The sequence below is a fragment of the Punica granatum genome, chromosome 2 (genome assembly GCF_007655135.1).
Source record: "Punica granatum isolate Tunisia-2019 chromosome 2, ASM765513v2, whole genome shotgun sequence".
Classification (NCBI taxonomy): domain Eukaryota; kingdom Viridiplantae; phylum Streptophyta; class Magnoliopsida; order Myrtales; family Lythraceae; genus Punica; species Punica granatum.
Window position 1 is genome coordinate 39,524,943 of NC_045128.1, and position 21,219 is coordinate 39,546,161.

Sequence of the window (21,219 nt, forward strand, 5' to 3'; positions counted from 1 at the left end):
TTTTGTGGTGGCAATTATTAATAATTATTGCAGTCAAATAATATCATTTGTCTTTTGTCCTTTATTATGTTTTATCGTTAGGGCTTGTAGTTGCATGTCTTAATCAAATTTAAGAACTTAATATCCACTAGATATTTTCTCATATCACGTGCAGGCTTGTTTATTGATTTACCAGCACAGACCGGCCGGGCATTCTTATTATATTCATCGTCCAGTACAGTTTCTCATCATCATGCAGGCTCGGTTGGTTAAAAAATGTGTACCTTAATTAGCGCAAACAGTACTAATATATTGTGTAATTTAATCCTCGAAAGCAGATGCGATAATGGGTGTGCGGCGCTTAACTTGTGAAGATTACTGGGTCACCGAGCTGGTCTCGATACATGCCACAACTGGATACATAGATATGTTGTTATGTATGAGATAATAATAATTATAATAATAATAATAATATGTTTTTTTGAGCATAGGATTACTTGGTCACTGAGCGGATCACCAAAATTCTTTTCGCGTTTTATATATATTATTATCTCTTAATATGTATATATGATTTACATTTTCATAATATCATAGAGTAATTATTTACTTGTCGTATTTTTTTGAATCTCACGATTTATTGTGTATTATGTTTATTCACTAAAACAAATAGTTTTTAATATACCTTTTTAAATCATTTTATTATAAAGGAATTGATAAGAAGTTACTGAACAACGAGCGAACCTTAACTAATTCTTTATAAGAATCGAATAAATTATATACTTTATTAATTTATTGCATATACTCGCAATGCACGGACCTGATTTTCATTAAAAAGAACAAGAAAAAAGAAAGGGAAGTTTGCTCCTCTGGGTTCGCCCACTAACATGACGATGAAGTAGCAATAATATGGTTGTTTGCCCAAAAAAAAAAAGATCATATCATTAATGGGTGTTATGATGACACGAGCAGTACCTCATAATTCATTTTACTAATTAATACAGTAATTTTATTTAATTATGTTTTTACCCCAATCACTGCGAGGTAAGAGACATATGGGAAAGAGATGAAGTCGCCCTGGAAAATTAAATTAATTACATTAGCACGATAATATTATAGTTCGAGGTCACCATTTTTAGATGCTTCTCAATGAAGCGATATGTGGACTAGATGAACCAGATGACTCTCTTCTTATTAGATGCCAAAGAGAGTCGACCCATTCATTGCAAAATATATGTATATAACTAATTTCTTACAATAATATCGTAATCATAAACCCAGAAAAATAATTAAAACACAGTTCAAGCCGGCCATTGAGAGAGTTATTTAGAATCCGTCTCCCATACATATATAGATGTTGCAAATGATCTTCCCATACAAAGTCATACAATATATATTGTTCTCATCGAGGGCGTGATCGGCGTGTCATATTTTAACAAGTGAACAATATACGGCTTATCTATACAGCTATTTGAAAGGTCAGCGAGTATTCGTACGGAAACCCTAGCGAACAAAATCAATCATGTTAAGGTAATGGCATGCACAAAAATAGGCAAATATGGGTCTCACATTCTTTGTTAGAAGTTCCATAGACATAACCAAGAAGTCAACATTAGTTAAGAATTTTAGGTAATGTTTTTATCATCTTTGTAAGGACATGCGCTTACTAATCTCTATTCAAGGCAATCCGAACTCTATTAATATAGCACATCTCTCGTTAACATCTTGTTATTAGCATCCACTTATGATAATGTCGTCGCGATTTACACGACGCAATGCGCGCACTACGCATGGCTCGAGGTGGAAAGGTCAGTCAGGACCAAACCAAAAGTGCATCATTTTATATGAACACTTTATCATCATTGTACTCTCCAAAGTCCAATGGTTTGGGCATGCCGCGTGTAAAACAACATCATACTTTTTTTTTTTGATAAGACAAACGATGTCCATTGCAGAGGCAACTACACATGAATTTGATTGAATTCATGGGTCCTCCGATCCTTAAGTGTATATGTGTGTGTATATATATATACACGTAGTCCAAGGTTGTCGTTTAATGATTGGTGTCGTAATTCTTCCTTTCTTCGTATCCAATAATAAAAAAGCTATTTTCTTAAATTAATGTTGATTCTTTTTTCTTCGTATCCAATAATAAACGCTCAACTGCTTAAGTTATTGTCGATTCTTTTTTCTTTCTCTTTTTCCCTGTCAAAAGAAAAAAAAGAGGAAGCAATTGTTAAAAGGAAATCACCAGGAAGAACAATTGACAAATTAAGTTTTGTATAGGCGAACCTTGTTTTTGGGGGGGTCAAGGCTTGTATAGGTGAACTTTTGTGAATTTTAAAATCTTACTCTGCAATTATACGTGAATTTCAATTTACAAAAAGTGTAAAATACCCACTAAGCATATAAGCGATTGGGCCTATCTCCAACTCAAAAACTCGAGCTAATAGGTTGCGGCACACAATCCCTTATAAACTTGTGGAATTCATTTTATATTTTCGACGTGGGACTTAACTCTCAACATCCGCCCTCACGTGGCAACGTGTGGCTTTGACGCTTCACCTACACGTGCAACGTGGACTTGAACACCCGCCCTCAAGAACTGACTACGAGCCGGGACTGAACTTTCGTGCTCGAGACTTAACCACGATGTGGACTTTTTCTTACACCTAAGGCGAAAAGAGGGGGGATAATTGATAATAAGGCTACACTTGGGCCGGACTAAGATAAGACGTACTTTGGCTACTTCGAAACTAGACTTGGCGTGATGTGAGCCCATACGTGTGCGCGAAAGCGTAACCCGCTCTGATATCATGTAAAATACCCACTGAGTCTATAAGCGATTGGGCTCATCTCCAACCCAAAATCTCGAGCTAATAGGTTGTGGCACACAATCTTTTATAAACTTGTGGAATTCCTTTTATATTTTCGATGTGGGACTTAACTCTCAACACCCGCCCTCATGTGGCAACGTGTGGCTTTGACGCTTCACCTACACGTGCCACGTGGACTTGAACACCCGCCTTCAAGAACTAACTACGAGCCGGAACTGGACTTCGGAGTACCAGATGAGGACGTACTGTTGAACGGGAAATTATTCTCACAGAACCGGACATCTCTAGAAACAAAAAACTCTCGAGTCTCTAAGTCATAAACTTTCCAACTTTTCTTCCCAAAAGGATACCCGATGAAAATGCACTTCCTTGATCGTGGCACAAATTTATCCTTGAAACAAGGATTATTATGTGCATAGCAGAGACATCCAAAAACTCGAATGTGTTGATAATCGGGCTTTTGTCGAAAGAGGAGTTCAAATGGAGTCTTGCCTGACAGAACACTCGAAGGTGTGAGATTAAGAAGCTGTGCCGCCCGTTTTGCTGAGGCACGTCAGTGCACGAAGTCTGATGAATGATGCCATTATCGGAAAAGTGGTCTTGAACCACTCGACTCATAAATTCCGATCCATTGTCACTACGCACTGTTTTCACCGTTCGATCGAATTGATTCCTAACCAACTTGCAAAAACTAATCAGGAAACGTTGTGCCTCCGACTTGTCCCATAGAAGATAGACCCATACAGCACGGCTATAATCATCCACAATTGAAAAAAATTATCGAGCACCAATAATAGATGAGACTTTGTAAGGGCCCCATATGTCACAGTGAATTAACTGGAATGGAAAAGAGGCTTTATTTGAACTGTTGGAGAAACTAGATCGTGTTTGTTTTGCTCGACAACATATATCACAAAGTGCCTTATTATCTGAACGACTTATGGAAATAGAGTTATTCTCGAATGAAGACGAGGAGAAGGATATCTCAACCACTTATGCCAGATGTCTCCATCATCTGTTTTCATTGCTCGTAATTGCTGAAATGATAAAGAGACTTGTCGCAGAAGCCAGACCCCCCCGTGAAGTTCACCCACTCCAATCGTGCTCCCCGAGGTGCGGTCCTGAATCAAACATAGAGCAGAAATGTAGTGTACACTACAATTAAGTTCCCGAAATAATTGAGCTACAAACAATAAGTTGCAAGTAAAATTGGGCATGTAAAGGACATTATGAAGGACCATATCGGCTCCAAAAGATACCTTGCCCATAAAGGTAGCTTTTGTCATTCCATTAGGAACGTGTATAGTCGGGCCATTATGAATAGGAGTAATATCAAAAAGATTGTCCAAGCTACCAGTCATATGCCGTGAAGCTCCTGAATCGATAATCCAATCAAGTTTCGAATTAATGGGCACAAAGTTCTCACCACTTAGTCGATTAACCTCACCATCATTACGTGAGACCATCGACATGAGTTTCTGTAATTGGACTTTTGAAAAATGGGCCAGCTTATTGAGGTCGGCGGGTTGGTCCGCGTGGGCTTGAACTACCATGTAGTTCACTGGACCTTGACTGACAGATTGCTGGGCCGATTGATTGGGCCTCCATTACCCAAGATTCATTTGGGCCGAGCAAGATGGAGAATATCCGAGCTGGGCCGGGCTGCCCGAGTAGTAGATCCCCGAGCTTCTCGGGTTAGAAATAGAATATTCGATTCCCCTTCCACCCTGAGTCTGCTGAGGAATCGAGGAAGAAGAAACTACACCTTCTGCCTAGTCGAGATAAACCTGAAGAATTACTGCTCGAATTCTTCTGATTCGACTGATCGGAGCTCGGGTAACCGTGGAGTCGATAGCAATTGGCCCGATAATGGCCATTTCGACCGCAGTAGTCGCAAAAGGAGCAGCCCAGAGGTTTGATTTCTCCTCTGCCTAAGCCTAAATTAGGTTTTGCGTTCCCATTGAAATCGTTGGCAATTTTCGCCACGAAACCCATTGCTTCAGAATTTGATTCCTTGCCAAACGTAATCTAATGTTGAGTTTCGTCGTGTGTAGCCATGGAGTGTGCCCTGTTCGCGTTTGGCAGTGGGGCCTTACTGAGGATTTGCGAGCGGATGAGGAATTGGTGAACTTTTTTCCTCTCCTTAAGAGCCACGAATTGAAGTCCATTAGAAGGAGCGAATACATAGGTGAGTGGCATGTCTCCACTCGAAGTGTTATGATCTGTGGTTTTTGTCATGATGATGACTCAGAAAAAAAAGAAGAAGAAGAAGGGATTGAGTGAAAATTTGCAGAACAAATTAGAGAGGCGATGATTGAAAAATTTGCAGGACGAATCAGAGGGGTGATGGATGACGCTCAGGAAGGATTGCTGGCAAATGGAAGCTCGGCTTTGCTAGCCGGCGATGAGAAACGGTTGGCCTCAAGACCACCGCTTTGATACCATGTCAAGAATCAGAATTGGAGCGAAAAAGATATCTAGATTCATTCACTCAATCGGTATGTATACACTCAGGTCTGTAAAGATAAAAGGAAAGTAATATCTACTGCTAAACTAGAGGATCCTAAGTAAAGCATGTAAAGATATGTACATACGTTACAATGAAAAATAAATATTTTCATAATAAAAAGCATGCTATAGTTAAATAAGACCAAGTTGATATCTCAGAAATGAGTAATATTTTCTGGTCTTTACCAAAAAGAAAATGAAAAATAACGGGGTAAGACTGATGAATGGCGGTATTTATGGGGTGGGGTCCTGCAGCCTGCAACGTCAAAGAAAAGAAATGGAGGACAGTCCATGAGATGAGATGAGATGACAGAGAGCCAAAAAAGTGTATGTATATATATATATAGAGATAAACTTCAGTGCGGAGGCTCCTGAAAAGGGAAAATTTGCGGAGGCCAATCGGGAATTGATACGTCACAGTATGTTGGATTATTGTTATTAATAAAATACTAAATAATTATTAAATAATAAAACACTTATTTTTTAATATAATAAGAAACTTATTAAACTGTAACAAATCTATTCTTTAATAAGATAACTTATTATACTAAGTAATAAAGTAACTTGCTAAATAATAAATTTCTTACTTAATAATTTATTTATTTTTAAAATTTTTTTTATAATCCATAAAAGGTGACTTTCAAGGCCCGTACAGAGGCACTCCTATATATATAAAAGGGGGGAGGAGCAGAGGGAAAAGGACATGTGTATGAGATATCCCCACAATTGTCCAAAACCGAGTCCTTATCTGTCGATTTATTAGCTTCCTCCCAAACAACATCAATGCACAAAACCACGGACTAAAAAAAAAATAAAAATCACAAGACCAACAATAAATGTGAATTTCAAACCGTTCTACGTTTATTTTTCTTTAAAAAAGATCTCGAATTTAAATATGTTGAATAAAAAAATTATTGATTGAAAGAATTTTACCTCTAATGAATATATTCAACTCGAACTGAATTAGTCAATTCTTATTATTATATTAGAATACTAAAATAAACACCGAAAAAATCGCAAAACTTCAACATAAATATATATTATTATATAGATCGACTTTCATTAAAAAATATACTCTTTCTTTTTTATTTTTGAGTGTATATTCCGGTATCCGATGCACTTCTTATTCATATATCTATATATAGGAGATGGCAAAGTGCATATTCTGGATCTAATCCAAGATTCTTTGTGCAGGAGTGGGCATAGATTTGAATTATCTTTCTGCGACTACAATTACATGCATAAAATAGACAATATATATTACCAAACGAAAAAAGAAAAAGGAATATATCCAAAGTAAAAAAAAAAAAAAGGGAACGAATATACAAAGTAAAAAAAAAAGGGAACATACATACACGTACATATATATGTAAATATGTTTCTGACTGGAGATCAGTCCTAGCTCGTCCGTGCATTGGTTTGGCTCGAGTCAAGATGGAGTAGGTTTCAAATCCTTGCATTGCATGTTAAGGTTGGCTCATGTGACGTGCACTTCGTCAACTACGGCGTGCCGACGTACCTTTATGCCCCGTATCGCGGGCTGCTGGCTGCTCTTCTTTATCCCAGAAGTTTGCAGCACTGATGGGAATTCCCTTTTAGCCATCGATTGATTCTGAAAAATTGAAAAATTCCCTTTCCTCCTCTTGCTTCTTATATATCAACGGTTCATAGCCAATCTGCTTTGTCTGCCGGAGTCACACAAAACAGAATCCATTGGCCTCTGCCTCTCTCTCTCTCTCTCTCTCTCTCTCTCTCTCCCTCTCTCTCAGGTTTGGAGGGAAGTAAAGGAAATGGAAGAAGAAACGAAAACGCCATTGCTGGTGGCGTCTACACATATCGAGAAGAAGGACCACTCTTTGTCGACTGATGACCGTAACGCAGTCACTGCCCTGAGAAGTGATTTCTTCTCGAAACTGCCCGAGAAGGTCCGGTCGGGCCTCGATCCCGAGTCTCCGTTGGACATAGATCTCTCCAAAGCCACTGGCTTAGTCGAAGGTACGTACATATCTCTACGCTTAAATGTTGTGCATATATAGTGTTGATTGTTATATTCAGGAGGAACATGTGCCTGCTAATCTCTTTGAGATGCTCAGGGGAGAAAGAGTACTACGAGAAGCAGTTCGCCACTCTCCGGTCTTTCGAGGAAGTCGAGTCTCTCGGCTCGCTCCATGTCATCGTCGACGAGGATCAAGATCGAAACCAGCAAGCCCAACACGAGAGAGCCATGAAAATATCCAACTGGGCTAACATGCTCTTGCTAGCATTTAAGGTTGTCAACATTCAAGAATCGCCTAGTTTATTTAGTTTGAACTTCGTCGTGTTTATTAAATGTGACAACTACAGATCTATACTACCGTGAGGAGCGGATCCTTGGCCATCGCGGCCTCGACACTCGACTCCCTGCTCGATGTTATGGCAGGAGGGATACTTTGGTTCACGCACCTGTCCATGAAGAGTATAAACATTTACAAGTATCCCATAGGGAAATTGCGGGTTCAGCCCGTGGGGATTATAATCTTTGCTGCTGTAATGGCCACTCTGGGTAAGAATCTCCATCCAAACCGAGCTCTATTCATGTAAATATGCATTTTGCTGCCTAGCAAACAACAAAGTCCCCGATAAATTTTCTTGGTCATAAGTTTCATCAGTAGGAAACAATAATTTCCTAATGATTGTGCTTTCTTCTTGATTTTTGTACAGGTTTCCAAGTGCTTGTCCAAGCTGTGGAGCAACTGATCCGAGACAAACCTTCCGAACATATGACTATGGAGCAATTACTTTGGCTATATGTGATTATGCTGACAGCAACCGGAGTGAAGCTCGTCCTTTGGATCTATTGCAGAAGCTCGGGGAACAAAATTGTCCGTGCTTATGCAAAGGTCATCTCCTCGGACTCTATGCAGATCTGATCAACTGACACTCAATTACTTTAGCCTTATTGCTGAAAAATTAATGATTCCCATGACAGGATCATTATTTTGATGTGGTGACGAATGTAGTGGGATTGATTGCTGCTGTTCTCGGCGATCAGTTCTATTGGTGGATCGATCCATCAGGTGCTATCGTTCTCGCGATCTACACGATCTCAAATTGGTCAGGCACGGTGTTGGAGAATGCCGGTATTCTTTCTTTTTTCCTTCTACGCTGTTGACTAGATAAATGTAACTCAGGCCATTTTTTCCGGAAAAGAAATCCAATCGTGCATTTCCCTTTTTTAATGTTTCTTTTTGCAGTCTCGCTAGTTGGACAATCAGCTCCAACCGAAGTTCTACAGAAGCTCACATACCTCGTCCTGAGGCATGATCCTCAGATCAAACGAGTTGACACAGTCCGTGCTTACACATTCGGAGTCCTTTACTTCGTCGAGGTAATTAAGAGGACCTTCATTGCGACAATCAGCTTAAATCAATCAAAGCAGCAAAATGCACTCCGAGATATGATAGCTTAAAATTCCGAAATTAAGTAGCAGTGGTACTTGTACATTCCTCTGTTCAACTTTTGCCGTATAATTTTCAGGTGGACATTGAGCTCTCAGAAGATATGCCACTAAAAGAAGCGCATTCGATCGGAGAGTCACTGCAGATAAAGATCGAAGAGTTAACTGAAGTTGAGAGGGCATTTGTTCATCTCGATTACGAGTGCGAGCACAAGCCTGAGCACTCCGTCCTAATCCGGCTCCCCAGCAGCCCGCCGCACTGAGCTTCTCAACCAGTCTGACTAGTCGCTAGGGAAGTGATTACGGCGAAATCTTGTCAAGAATCTATAGCCTTATGTCCCGTACAACTCGGGATTTCAAGAGCGTGATAGTTAAGTTTTTTTTTTTTTTTTTTTTTTTTTTTTAAAGGCTTACTCATAGCAGATTGTGTATTAATATCGAGAATGCATTATATAGCCTTATGTCCCGGCAAGGACGTGCAAGCGGGCCCGAGTAATATCTCATGGTGGCCGGCCCATTAAGCGGGTCTGAACTTCATCGGCCGATGCCCATTTATCATTGGTCTCTATCGTTGGGCCTCGAGGATCGTCGTTATTCGTTTCGTGCTGTTTCGAGATGAACATGGTGAACCGAATGCGTTGCATAGAACATATGAATTCTATTCGGAATGAGTTCAAAACGATCACGGATAGCGGTGTCTCTAAAATGTTTTCTATTTTTGACGGATATTCTATGATTATCATAACATTTGCATGGATTAGGAATAAATGGTCCGATTATTTTCGATAAGGTATCGGTATGGTTGCTAATGTTTGTCCGGTTGCATATGGAATTGTTTGGATATTAGTTGTCGAGAATATGCAGCGCATTGTCTGCCCAATATGCAGGGAACCTTCAAAGCCTAACGATGGAGAATTTGTCAGTTTTTTTTTTTTAATGAATTTCTCAGAACTTAGAAGTCATATATATATATATATATATATATATATAGAGAGAGAGAGAGAGAGAGAGAGAGAGGTGCAATACGGGATCCAATCCGAAAACAATAGATAGGGAAAAAAAAAAAACAGTACAAAGTCGATGACAAAGTGCACTTAAGCACTGCATATTCAATCTGGATCCAATCCAAGATATTCTATGTGCAGGAGCGGGCATAGAATTGAATTATCTTTCTGCGTTACAATTACATGGATAAACTAGACAATATAAAATAAATGGGAACATACATTTACATACATTAAAGTTGCAAAGTTCGCAGCCTGCTGGTGTCTGCTCTTCTTATTCCCAGAAGGTTGCGACAGTGATAGGAACTTCCTTTTATCATGTCTGGTGAAATCATGGCAAGGAATCAATGTAGCCATTGATTGATTTATGATTCTGAATATTATATTTGAAAAATGCCCTTTTCCACCTCTTCTTATTTATCAATGCTTCCATAGCCAATCTCCTCTGTCTTGCTGATCAGTCACACAAAACAGAATCCATTGGCCTCTGCCTCTCTGTCTCTGTTTCTCAGGTTCGGTGGGAAGTAAAGGAAATGGAAGAAGAAGCGAAAATGCCATTGCTGGTGGCGTCTACTCGGACCGAGAAGAAGGACCACTCTTTGTTGACTGATGACCGCGATGCAGTCGCTTCCCTGAGAAGTGATTTCTTCTCGAAACTGCCCGAGAAGGTATGAGTTTCGGTTCTGTTCTGTTCATTGGTTTTAGCATTTGTAACAAGCTGCAAATTCCTGAGATTATTAACAGAGACTTGCATTCTTTTCATATTATGGCTTAAAAGCTGGTCGGAATGAGAATAACCTATCTGTAGCCGAGAAACTCATGCTCGAAAACACTTAACATAACAATCGAGTTTTCAGCCATCAAGAGCCATTCGAGTAAATCTAAAAAGAAAAAAAAAATTCTTAACTATCCCTCAGTGCTGGCCACTGGGGAGCCGGATGAGGACAGAGTGCTCAGGCTTGTGGTCGCACTCGTAATCGAGATGCACAAATGCCCTCTCGACTTCAGGTAGGTCTTCGATCTTTATCTGCAGTGACTCTCTAATCGCATGTGCTTCTTTTAGTAGCATATATACTGAGAGCTCGATGTCCACCTGAAAATTATCCGGCAAAAGTTGAACAGAGGAATATGTAAGTACCACTGCTACTTAATTTTGGAATTTTAAGCCAATCATATCTCAGAGAGTATTTTGCGGCTGATTAATTTAAGCTGATTGTAGCAATGAAGGTCCTCTTAATTACCTCGACGGAGTAAAGGACTCCGAATGTGTAAGCACGGACTGTGTCAACTCGTTTGATCTGAGGATCATGCCTCAGGATGAGGTATGTGAGCTTCTGTAGAACTTCAGGAGGAGCTGATTTGTCCCGGATCAGTTGCTCCACAGCTTGGACAAGCACTCCGAAACCTCCGTGTGGATCAAGAAGAAAGCACTATCATTAGGAAATTATATTGGTTCCTACTGATGATAGTTACGACCAAAAAATTTTACCAGGGTCTTCGTTGTTTGCTAAGCATCAAAATGCATATCTACATGAATAGAGCTCGTTTGGATGGAGATTGTTACCCAGAAGGGTCATTACAGCAACAAAGATTATAATCCTGACGGGCTGAACCCGCGATTTCCCTATGGGATACTTGTTAATATTTATACTCTTCATGGACAGGTGCGTGAACCAAAGTATCCCTCCTGCCATTAGATCAAGCAGGGAGTCGAGTGTCGAGGCCGCGATTGCCAATGATCCGTTCCTCACAGTAGCATAGATCTATAGTTGTCACATTTTAAGTATAAACCGACCGGCCACTATGAAGTTCAAATTACATAAACTATGTTTCATGAACGTTGGCAACCTTAAATGCTAGCAAGAGCATGTTAGCCCAGTTGGATATTTTCATGGCTCTCTCATGTTGGGCTTAGTCGAAGATACATACGTATCTCTACACTAGTCAAATGTTAAGCAGTTCGCCATTTTCTGGTCTTTCGAGGAAGTTGAGTCTCTCGAATCGCCCCATGTCACTGCCGACGAGGATGAAGATCAGAACCAGCAAGCCCAACATGAGAGAGCATGAAAATATCCAGCTGGGCTGACATGCTCTTGCTAGCATTTAAGGTTGTCAACATTCAAGAATCGCCTATTTTATTTATATATTTTGAACTTCGTCATGTTAGCGTTTCATCGGTTTATAAAATGTGACAACTACAAATTTATGCTACCGCGAGGAGCGGATCCTTGGTTCATGCACCTGTCCATGAAGAGTATAAACATTTACAAGTATCCATAGGAAAATCGCTGGTTCAGCTCGTTGGTATTATAATCTTTGCTGCTGTAATGGCCACTCTGGATAAGAATCTCCATCCAAACCGAGCTCTATTCGTGTAGATATGCATTTCGATGCTTAGCAAACAACGAAGACCCCGATAAAATTTTTTGGTCATAAGTTTCATCAGTAGGAACCAATGATTTCCTAATGATTGTGCTTTCTTCTTGATCGACACAGGTTTCGAAGTGCTTGTCCAAACTGTGGAGCAACTGATCCGGGACAAATCAGCCCCTGCCGAAGTTCTACAGAAGCTCACATACCTCGTCCTGAGGCATGATCCTCAGGACGAGGTAATTACACATCCAGAGTCCTTTACTTCGTCGAGGTAATTAAGAGGAGGACCTTCATTGTTACAATCAGCTTACATTAATCAAAGCCGCAACATACTCTCTGAGATATGATGGGTTAAAATTCTGAAATTAAGTAGCAGTGGTACTTACATACATTCCTCTATTCAACTTTTGCCTGAAAATATCGAGCTCTCAAAAGATATGCCGCTAAAAGAAGCGCATACTATCGGAGAGTCACTGCAGATAAAGATCGAAGAACTACCTGAAGTCGAGAGGGCATTTGTGCATCTCGATTACGAGTGCGAGCACAAGCCTGAGCACTCTGTCCTCATCCGGCTCCCCAGCAGCCAGCACTGATGGATAGTTCAGAAATTTTGTTTTCTTAGGCTTTACTCGAATATCTCTTGATGGCTGAAAACTCGATTGTGATGTAAGTGTTTTCGAACATGAGTTTCTCGGCTACAGATAGGTTATTCTCATTCTGACCAACTTTTAAGCGGTAATATGATATGAAAAGAATGCAAGTCTCTATTGTTAATTTCAGGAATTTGCAGCTTGTTACAAATGCTAAAACCAATGAACAGAGCAAAACCGAAACTCATACCGAAGAACGAAAGCCTGCAAACAGGATGTAAATTTCTGTATCCTCTCTATGGAAAAACTATCAGAAGGACGGTGAATGACAATAAAAATAAAATTTTAAAAATTTGCTAAGATTTGCATATTTCATGAAAATTATTGGGGCATTTCAAAAAGAAAAAAAGCAAGATACTCGAAAACTACTACCATTACCAAAGACGAGAGAAGGTCCAAACTAAGACTCTCCCAGCTGCAAACACCCACAAACCTCCTGAACTAGGAACGACCTCAGAAGATTGAAAACCTCATGCCGTTACTCGCTGCAAACAAGTTGTACTCTTCAATGGTGGTCTCCTTCTTATTGCAGTCATGAAAGCCCTCCGCAGTATCGGTTGGAACCACAGAAGATATGTCGCCGATTGCCGCATCTTCCGATGACTTGGTGATGTTCGAAAGAGCTATAGGCCCACCAAAGTGAAAGAGAGAGAAGCCCGAGTTCTCTTGGCAAGCTTTGGCAGATGGATCCCCTTTCCCTCCTTCATTATGTGGAGGCTCTGAAGGTTTCGCTGGTCTTGCTGGGACAACCTTCTCTTGACTAATCATCACATCTGAGACTTCTTGACCCACACCTTGCTTAGGTAGCTGAGGCTTTTCCTCCACGTAGACACCATTCGCTGGGGTCACAGGCCGGTAGGCTGGATGAGGAAACGGGCCTGGACCTCCGTTGATCATTGGAGGAGCCAAATGCTGCATTGCTTCATATGGCATGCAGAAGCCCCGGTTTGCATCCAAACCATAGCCGAGGGGCCCAGGATAGAGATAATTGTTGGCATGGGGTAACAATCCACTAGCCGGGAAGGGGGCCCACGAGATGAGGTTCTGATGGGTATAATAACCCATGTTCGATGGACTCTGAAACATCGGCAAGTAGATATTCTGACTACATTGCATCTCAGGAAGCATGGCTGGATTCTTGTGGCCCATGCCGAAGGGAGTGCTGTTTAGATCTCTAGAAGGGTGGGAAAGTTTTATTGGTGGATAAATATCTGGATGGTTCCCATCACTGCCAATAGGAAACCTAAGGAACGGTCGATTATTCCCAGAAGCTTCCACTCCGTTGGTGACCTCACTTGCCTCGATGTTAACCTTATGACAATTAGATACACTATCACAGCCCAAAGCTTCTCCTCTCTCTGATTGTTGAGAAGCATCTTCCGAGTCTGAAGTAGAAGAAGATTCAGGATTCCCATGATTCGAGGATGGGGTATTGCTGTCCACCTCGCTGAGGCAAGACGAGCAGTTATCAGAATTTGAACAACTACTTGTTACAGCACCAGCAGTTTTTGTGGAGTCTGCTACACCACTTTCTGGCTCACTTTGACAGCGTTGGCCCACATCACCATTAGGCCCTCTCATGCTCGAGTTCTTGTGATTCATCTCAATGGAGTCTCCACTATCCTCACTTGAACACAATTCACCAGAGGACTTGGTGCTATCGGATGACTCTCCCTCAGCCTTAAAACCAGAACTTATCAAGGTTACATCAGAGGCCGAGTTGCTTCGAGGACATTTTTTCTGAGATTCCAGCGGTTCCCACACCTTCCTAAAGTGAATGGAGTCTTTGTTCCCGAGATTATTAATGCCTGTGATGACTTTGCTTTTCAACCTTCCACCACTCTGACGAGGGTAATCAGCTTGATTATATTTGTTTCCACGGTAGAAGTGTTTGGACACATCAAGGGATGATTCCGACTTTATCATGTATTTACTCTCCCGGCCCGTTCTAATTGCTGAGACAGGTAGATCAGTATTTGCCCGGAAATCATGAATTTGGTTGCACCCGCAGGGATGGGCATCAAATCTTTCATTCATCCTGCTGTTTGCATAGTGCAACTTCTCACTGCTTTTAGATGCAGAATTTCGACCACAGGACTTTTGTGGATTTGGCTTTAATTGTCTGTTTGATGAATGCATACCCCTGGAATGATTCTCAGAGCTGTCACTTTGATATCTTGGCATAGAACGGTTGCCCATTGGGCCAATTTCTGAAACAACAGCAAATCGGCGTTTATCAGACCATTTCAGAGACTGATCCACTTGTCCTTCTTTCCGAGATTTCAGTTTTCCATGAGAAAAACTCAACTGCTCAGTTGTGAAAGAACTAGCGCCGTCATTCACTTCAGTGAATTCCACTTCAGCATTCTCATTGAACTGATCTCCAAAAGTAGGGCATTCTCCCGATGCTTCCTCATCTTCAATATCCGAGGATACAGGCCTGGGACTAACAGTCTCCCCATTCCAACTGACAGAATCCCTGGAGCCAACAATCTCATTTGGTTCCTCATCAGCGCCGGGTGATGATTTGTCCTTTGTATCATTGGACAAAAGAGTCTCCTCCATCAGGGAAGTCTTCTTATCTACATCCTTATCTTTCCCCTTTAACCTCTCTTTCCTTCTGAGCTTTTTCTCTCTTTCTTTCATTCTCCTCCTCTCCTTCCGCTCTTCTTCATCACGCTTCTCCTTCTCTTCTTCTTCTAGAAGTTTCATCTGCATTGAGATATGTGGTTAATGTCAAACTTCCCAGAAATTATAAAGCAGACACCAGAAAGATATTTCTTCTACGAGGGGAAACCTGCTTCTCGAATGTGATGATTTCCTTGCATGCAATATGCACGCGTTCTTCAAGCAGTTTTAGGGCAAGACAGACAAAGATGCTGTGTGCATTTTGGCGTGCTGTTCCTTCTCTAAAGGCTTTCTCAACCTAAGAAAGTATCATAAAGGGTTAGAAAACATGTTAAACACAAACATACAGAACCATGTCAATTTTAGTAGAAGAGAAACAATTCTGAGAATATTAAATCCCATTCTACTCTTAATGCATAGCAAAGATAACCACTTGACAGCATCCCACTGTTAGCATAGCATGGGATTAAACACGATAACTCTACGGCAACATATTGTATGACGAGAGATTATCAACAAGCGGTAGCCTATCTTCTTATCTTCACAAGAACGCATTGAAACTACAGCTAGCATCAGCGAGCCCAAAAATTAAACATCCATATACATCAAAATGATTAAGTCAACGTGTTAACAATGAGAGGAAAGCAAGAACTAACAAGGGGAATACCTGTTCCTTGAATATTACAATAGCAGCATCTAGAAGAAACTCTCTTGCAAGTTCAGGACTCTTTGCATGCTTCTGGGGACGGGAGCATTCCCCATCCAACTCATTTCCATCCTTGTCCATAGAATCATCATCCTGAAGACACAAATAAATTCAAATTGACAAATAGCAACACAACACAGCTGCTATTAGCATCTGAAATTAAAACTTCTATATTTGTCTCTATGGAGCTTAAAAGTACAAAACGTGAAGTAATTTCAGACCATAAACCTACCTCTTCTTCCTCTGCCTCTTCAGCATGTTCAAAGAACCTTCGTATACTTTCACCCCTGGTAATTGTAACAAATCCATCACCAACAACCAGTCTCCCATGCACGCATTGTTGACCTTTTAAGGCATGAGCTTTCACGAAAAGCTCAGTGCATCGGCCGTCCAACTTCCAAGCTCTTAAAGTGATAAAGCAAGCATTTAATCCACCCAGATGAAGGCCAGTGACCTGGGCACTACCATTCAAGCCCACATTTTCAAATTCCAGAATGTCAGACTTTCCTTCTCCTGTTCCAACCGCCCACTCAAAATGATGGTATGAGCCAACGGAGTCAGCAAAAGTCTGGTGCCAGTCAGCGTGGACAGAGTCATCAGATACCTGGCAGGAAAGACAGTTATTCATTCTGCAATTCTGGTGGCAATCAATGATGTAAATCCATAAGAAATCAGAATCTACATATTAATATGATTTCACGTCTATAAAAATTTCTTTTAGATCTGTTTCTTCATTTATGAGGCAAGGAGAATTCAGAAAACAGGAATGGATAGGGTTTTTTCAGCTCAGCAAATGAACCTCATACTGAAATGCTGTATCTGCTACACAGAAGCAACTTGTACATCGGGGCTCTCTCCTCATACGCTTCAGCTCCTTTAGCTCCTTGAACTCACGGATGACATTTCTTCTACAATCCCTACAAAATCTTTTGCTGTCAAACCTGTTGCATCAAAGTAAAATTTTGTTAACCACAAAACAATATACAAGAAAACAATTCACAGCTTAAAAGTTTGTTTCTACAGATGTCATTAATTTAATATATTGAGGCAAGAAAATTTTCTCATCTCTCATACATCTGGATTATAAAGGAACAAAAAAACTCCACTCAAGAATTATTAGAATAGCATAATGATATCTACGAACATGGCAGTCTCAGAAGTCATATGGACATTAGTCCAGAACTCCCCACGCTTTCAGAAGACAGGCCACAAGTCTCCCATCAGAGCTGTAATAGATATCATCGAGTTCAAACACTTGTCATGCTCATACAAGAAGTTTACTCCACAGTGAACTGAAGTTTATCAGGTCTTCGCTCCCCATTCTCTTGATACCAAACATAAAAAGAAGGTGAGAATTTTCTTCTGTTCCTGAAAGATGTCCTCTTCAATACACCAGTGGTATTTGTATTTCATTCTCGACAACACAAGTCCGTGAAATGAAGTGCCATAACTGCAGCAGTTCAGCAACTATAATGATGAAAACCGATCTCAGCCCATCAGCAGGCAACGAAATCCGGATTGTTCTCCCACATTAACATGTTGTCTATTCATTAACATAGCGAGACTCTCCAGCTGTCCGTCCTCTCATCCACATCTCCTCAAAGAGTAAATCCTAAATAATCAAACATTTTGAATCATCAACATGGCTTCGCTCTGCACACAATATGCTTCTCAGGAACACCTTACTTCGGCATCTTTTCTCCCAGTTCACTGATTTGAACATGAAATGGGTACCACTGAAATCTTGAAGCAATTACGGAAGCATCTGAATTGATGGAGCATACTCAGTGAGGAAATGAGGCATCATTTCTCCAACTTGGACTGTGCTTGGATGGAGAGAATTATATTCACAATAGACCTGGAGAACCACGTAAGAAGCCCTTTTGTTACGATTTAGGACTGTTGATCCAAATGTCACCCCTGGCTAATAATGGCCTGTCATTGAACTACACTGATCATGTATACGATCAATTCTGTTAAAAGCCACTATTGAAGATATTCCTCTCAATGATCAACTTTCCTCGGGATTGCAGCTCTCTGGCACCTTCCAGGTTGCTTATTCTTTTCATATCTTTATCAGGTCAGTCTGAAAATTCAGCCTGGGAAGTATCGATATTCAACTGTTTCCATTTGTTTTAAGATACTTTACACGTACACTTGATACAAGTTATCTGTAAACTATTTCTACTTCAAATACCTCCACCATAGACAGATGAGAGATCCCTTGATGTCAAAGTACAAAAAACAAGGAATTGCACATATAGTAGATTCAGAACTGAATGGTGACCATCATTTTCTGGCAATAGCACTCTCCACAGCAATGAATGAGAAAGAGCACTTTCTGATCAGCCTTTTATTTGTTTCACAAGGAAAACCACCTTCTAGGTCAGCATTTATTTACTCCTCATTGCACCATCCAGCACAACTCGCATTTGTCTCCTGCCATTGTGTCACTCATCGTAAAGCGAATGCTAGACATAAAAGAAGAAAAACGCACCTATACATTAACCTCTCAATGAAGTCCTCTTCCTTCATTCTCAAAAGGGATTGCCTCGTCTCTTCACCAAGGGCAGACCAGAAGTCCACCAATGTATCACAAGAAAGTCGGGCTGTGTGCAGTGCACATGTTTCCCTCATCCCATGACCCCTGCCATAAGATGCTATGCCTTGGCTGATCCAACCCCTGCCTCCTCCACCGCAGGCATCAGGATAGAGCAGCTCTCGTTCTCGCTCCCTCACGCGAGCGCTATCAAAGACCTGATACAATGTATATGTTAGCTACCAAATGGATAATTCTGACTAAGATATAAAGTAAAACTTACAATTTGGAGTCCCTTCAGAGATTTTGCAAAGATATAGCAATCCAGAAGGGTCAACGATCCATCACGCGTTGTGCTGAGGCCTCCCCAAGGATGCACAGATGGATCTTGAATTTCATCTTGACACCCATTACTTGTACACATTCCTCCATCTTGTAGAGATTTCGAAGGAGCTGATATGTTGTAGCTTATGTGCGCAATTGCACCTTCCTGCTGGAAAGACTTCCCATACATGACAATCTGTAGAAACCCCTCGAGGAGCAATCCATTGCATCGAGAACAATACATGTTCTTACGAGCTTGCTCAAAAAGGGTTTGTTTGTCAATCTTCAGGAGGTCCTGTCGAGCCTGTGGAGACAGGTCGTTCCAGAACTACAAAACAGATAGAGAACCCCTCGTTACTCGCTTAAAATCGAACAAAAAAGAGAAGTCACAGTAAAAACAAGGACCAAATATCTCTTTCATCAGAAAATTCTTTGTAGCAGGATTTCACTGAGCGGAACCGAATGTTAACAAAATTCACGCCCAGCAAGAACATGGTTCTTTTTTATATCAATTCACAATAACTCGAGAACAGGGAAACCATATTTTCTCTTTTGAAGTAAATTTAGTACCCTATCACGAGATGTTTAAAGTATGTGTGGATTCTTATATGTTCTTAGAGTGCTCCGGTCAGCTCAGCTCAGTCATTACTTGGTGGAAGTACTAGAAAAATGCAGAAAAACATTAACGGAACAATGGCTGAATGTTCGAGCTGTTCCAAAAAAATAATCCAACAGACAACAACAAGCGAATGAGATCTGGCGGCATAAATCCCAATCATAACAAACATCTACATCCGCAAAACAGCTTCTCATAACTCTAACATTTGCAATAAGGGATCCAATTCGCACTGGCACGGCAAAACAATCATCAGGAATTCACAGTCAATCGGATTAATAGCAAGTGGTGAGCTGAGCACCTTCTGGAGCTGATTGTAGCCGACGTCATCCCGGTGCCTGGACCAGAACCCATTGGCGGAGGCGGCATTACTGAATTGGTCATTCCTCTGATGAACGGCTGCTGCTAATCCCGGCATCTTCTTTCGATCTCTCCTGTACTCATATAACAATCCTTCCATTCCCTACACCATTGATAGATGCGGAATCGGAATCTGAATCTGAATCCCCGATCGGCGCAATACCAATCGCCGAATCCAATCGGATAGTGAAGAACAAATGGCGGAGGCGGAATCAGGAAACGCGAGGATTGCAGATCGGCGAGCGCGGCCGGAATTCCGTGGTCGGAATCGGATTGATACACACAGAGGGAGAGAGAGACGGAGAGAGGGAGAGAGAGATCAGAATTGGCGAGCGAAGGAGGATTGCAGGGTTTTGGTTTGATGATGAGATTTGGTGCTTTTGTATTGTATATGTGTATGTATATATTTCGACTGTAGAGAGAGAGAGAGAGATGAATGCTAAACGGTAACAGAAATAGTAGGCAAATGAGGCACGGTAAAAGCGATGGGAGGAAAGAAGGGGAGGGATGGATGGATGGATGGAGAAGATAAATCTGTTTAGCAATTCCATTTGCATTAATGATTTTAAAATTTTCATGCAATTAATTTCAGATTCTATTCCTATTTCTATTTCTTTTTTATGTTTTATGGAAGAAAAAGTTCATTCACAATGTATTCAGTCGTGATAGAAAAGTATATGTATTAGCTGACGTCACCAATCGATCGTAAATAAACTTTGCACTTGACCAAGCACATGAAATCTACGGCATTGGTGTTGGCGGTAAATTTTTCCTTATTTTACTTTCCGTCTCCAGCAGTATTTATTATTTTGCCGAAGAAATAGATTATATTCAATTGAAAATAGATTAATATGAAATGATAAAGAATATCAAAAGTAATTTCACCATGTTCATTTTATAATTTTGCTTTGCCGATTCTTTCTTTTTTGCAAGCCAATTGTCTTTTTAATATATTTTTAGGCCTGAATTGTCTTTTTCTAAATTTTTTAAAAGTATAATTTAAAATTTTTCTTGTATCATTTCCAATTAAAATTCACATATCAAAAAAATAGCTTATTTGGAAATTTTTGAGTTGAATATGATACGCAATAATCTGACCTAAAGCTGGAAATATAGCGTTAAATATGGTTTTCATAGTGACTGAATTAATATACTATAAATATTCAATAAACTCGTAGATGATAAGCACATAAATTACACCGTATGTATCCTTTTTTATCCTAATTATTTAGTCAGCCGTATGCAATGCAATAATTATATTT

At 40.4% G+C, this 21,219-nt stretch overlaps 4 protein-coding genes across 6 annotated transcripts; 2 read left to right on the top strand and 2 right to left on the bottom strand.

The window, feature by feature from the left end:
• The first annotated feature begins 4,534 nt into the window (after positions 1-4,534).
• On the top strand, positions 4,535-9,448 carry LOC116196957 (metal tolerance protein 4-like). 3 transcript variants are annotated; one of them, XM_031526927.1, is made up of 10 exons: positions 4,535-4,726; positions 4,868-5,001; positions 5,143-5,311; positions 6,516-7,316; positions 7,415-7,590; positions 7,665-7,863; positions 8,022-8,200; positions 8,290-8,440; positions 8,555-8,688; positions 8,838-9,448. In XM_031526927.1, the coding sequence occupies exons 4-10, from the start codon at positions 7,112-7,114 to the stop codon at positions 9,018-9,020; spliced, it is 1,227 nt and encodes a 408-aa protein (XP_031382787.1). In that variant the 5' UTR covers positions 4,535-4,726; positions 4,868-5,001; positions 5,143-5,311; positions 6,516-7,111; the 3' UTR covers positions 9,021-9,448. The 3 variants fall into 3 exon arrangements, with proteins under 3 accessions (XP_031382787.1, XP_031382786.1, XP_031382788.1); XM_031526926.1 differs by having other exon boundaries at positions 5,143-7,316; XM_031526928.1 differs by having other exon boundaries at positions 5,153-7,316.
• A 1,139-nt stretch (positions 9,449-10,587) lies between these two features.
• Positions 10,588-11,880, bottom strand: LOC116193985 (putative metal tolerance protein C3). Its single transcript, XM_031522723.1, has 5 exons — positions 11,802-11,880; positions 11,610-11,671; positions 11,285-11,524; positions 11,003-11,191; positions 10,588-10,854 (listed from the first exon to the last, which is right to left on the bottom strand). The coding sequence occupies exons 1-5, from the start codon at positions 11,878-11,880 to the stop codon at positions 10,675-10,677; spliced, it is 750 nt and encodes a 249-aa protein (XP_031378583.1). The 3' UTR covers positions 10,588-10,674.
• A 128-nt stretch (positions 11,881-12,008) lies between these two features.
• LOC116193987 (metal tolerance protein 4-like) lies at positions 12,009-12,727 on the top strand. The gene is made up of 3 exons (XM_031522728.1): positions 12,009-12,015; positions 12,258-12,405; positions 12,508-12,727. The coding sequence occupies exons 1-3, from the start codon at positions 12,009-12,011 to the stop codon at positions 12,725-12,727; spliced, it is 375 nt and encodes a 124-aa protein (XP_031378588.1).
• Positions 12,728-12,875: 148 nt separating this feature from the next.
• Positions 12,876-20,340, bottom strand: LOC116195112. Its single transcript, XM_031524088.1, has 8 exons — positions 19,899-20,340; positions 18,941-19,309; positions 18,616-18,875; positions 16,918-17,059; positions 16,351-16,722; positions 16,080-16,211; positions 15,582-15,710; positions 12,876-15,496 (listed from the first exon to the last, which is right to left on the bottom strand). Exons 1-8 carry the CDS (start codon positions 20,055-20,057, stop codon positions 13,238-13,240), a joined length of 3,822 nt encoding a protein of 1,273 aa, XP_031379948.1. The 5' UTR covers positions 20,058-20,340; the 3' UTR covers positions 12,876-13,237.
• Between the last annotated feature and the right edge of the window lie 879 nt (positions 20,341-21,219).

Bases quoted from the DNA above. Each gene is read 5' to 3' on its own strand.
- LOC116196957 (XM_031526926.1), top strand. From the start codon at position 7,112: ATGGAAGAAGAAACGAAAACGCCATTGCTGGTGGCGTCTACACATATC. The intron at 8,201-8,289 runs GTCATCTCCTCG...TTCCCATGACAG, and splicing joins TTGTCCGTGCTTATGCAAAG to GATCATTATTTTGATGTGGT. The intron at 8,441-8,554 runs GTATTCTTTCTT...TTCTTTTTGCAG, and splicing joins CACGGTGTTGGAGAATGCCG to TCTCGCTAGTTGGACAATCA.
- LOC116193985 (XM_031522723.1), bottom strand. From the start codon at position 11,880: ATGTTGACAACCTTAAATGCTAGCAAGAGCATGTCAGCCCAGCTGGAT. The intron at 11,672-11,801 runs GTTCTGATCTTC...TCTTCGACTAAG, and splicing joins CTCTCATGTTGGGCTTGCTG to CCCAACATGAGAGAGCCATG. The intron at 11,192-11,284 runs GCATTTTGATGC...TCCTAATGATAG, and splicing joins AGCTCTATTCATGTAGATAT to TGCTTTCTTCTTGATCCACA.
- LOC116193987 (XM_031522728.1), top strand. The intron at 12,406-12,507 runs GTAATTAAGAGG...GAAATTAAGTAG, and splicing joins GAGTCCTTTACTTCGTCGAG to CAGTGGTACTTACATACATT.
- LOC116195112 (XM_031524088.1), bottom strand. From the start codon at position 20,057: ATGGAAGGATTGTTATATGAGTACAGGAGAGATCGAAAGAAGATGCCG. The intron at 19,310-19,898 runs GTGCTCAGCTCA...TCTGTTTTGTAG, and splicing joins GCTACAATCAGCTCCAGAAG to TTCTGGAACGACCTGTCTCC. The intron at 15,497-15,581 runs GTTTCCCCTCGT...ATCTCAATGCAG, and splicing joins TCATCACATTCGAGAAGCAG to ATGAAACTTCTAGAAGAAGA.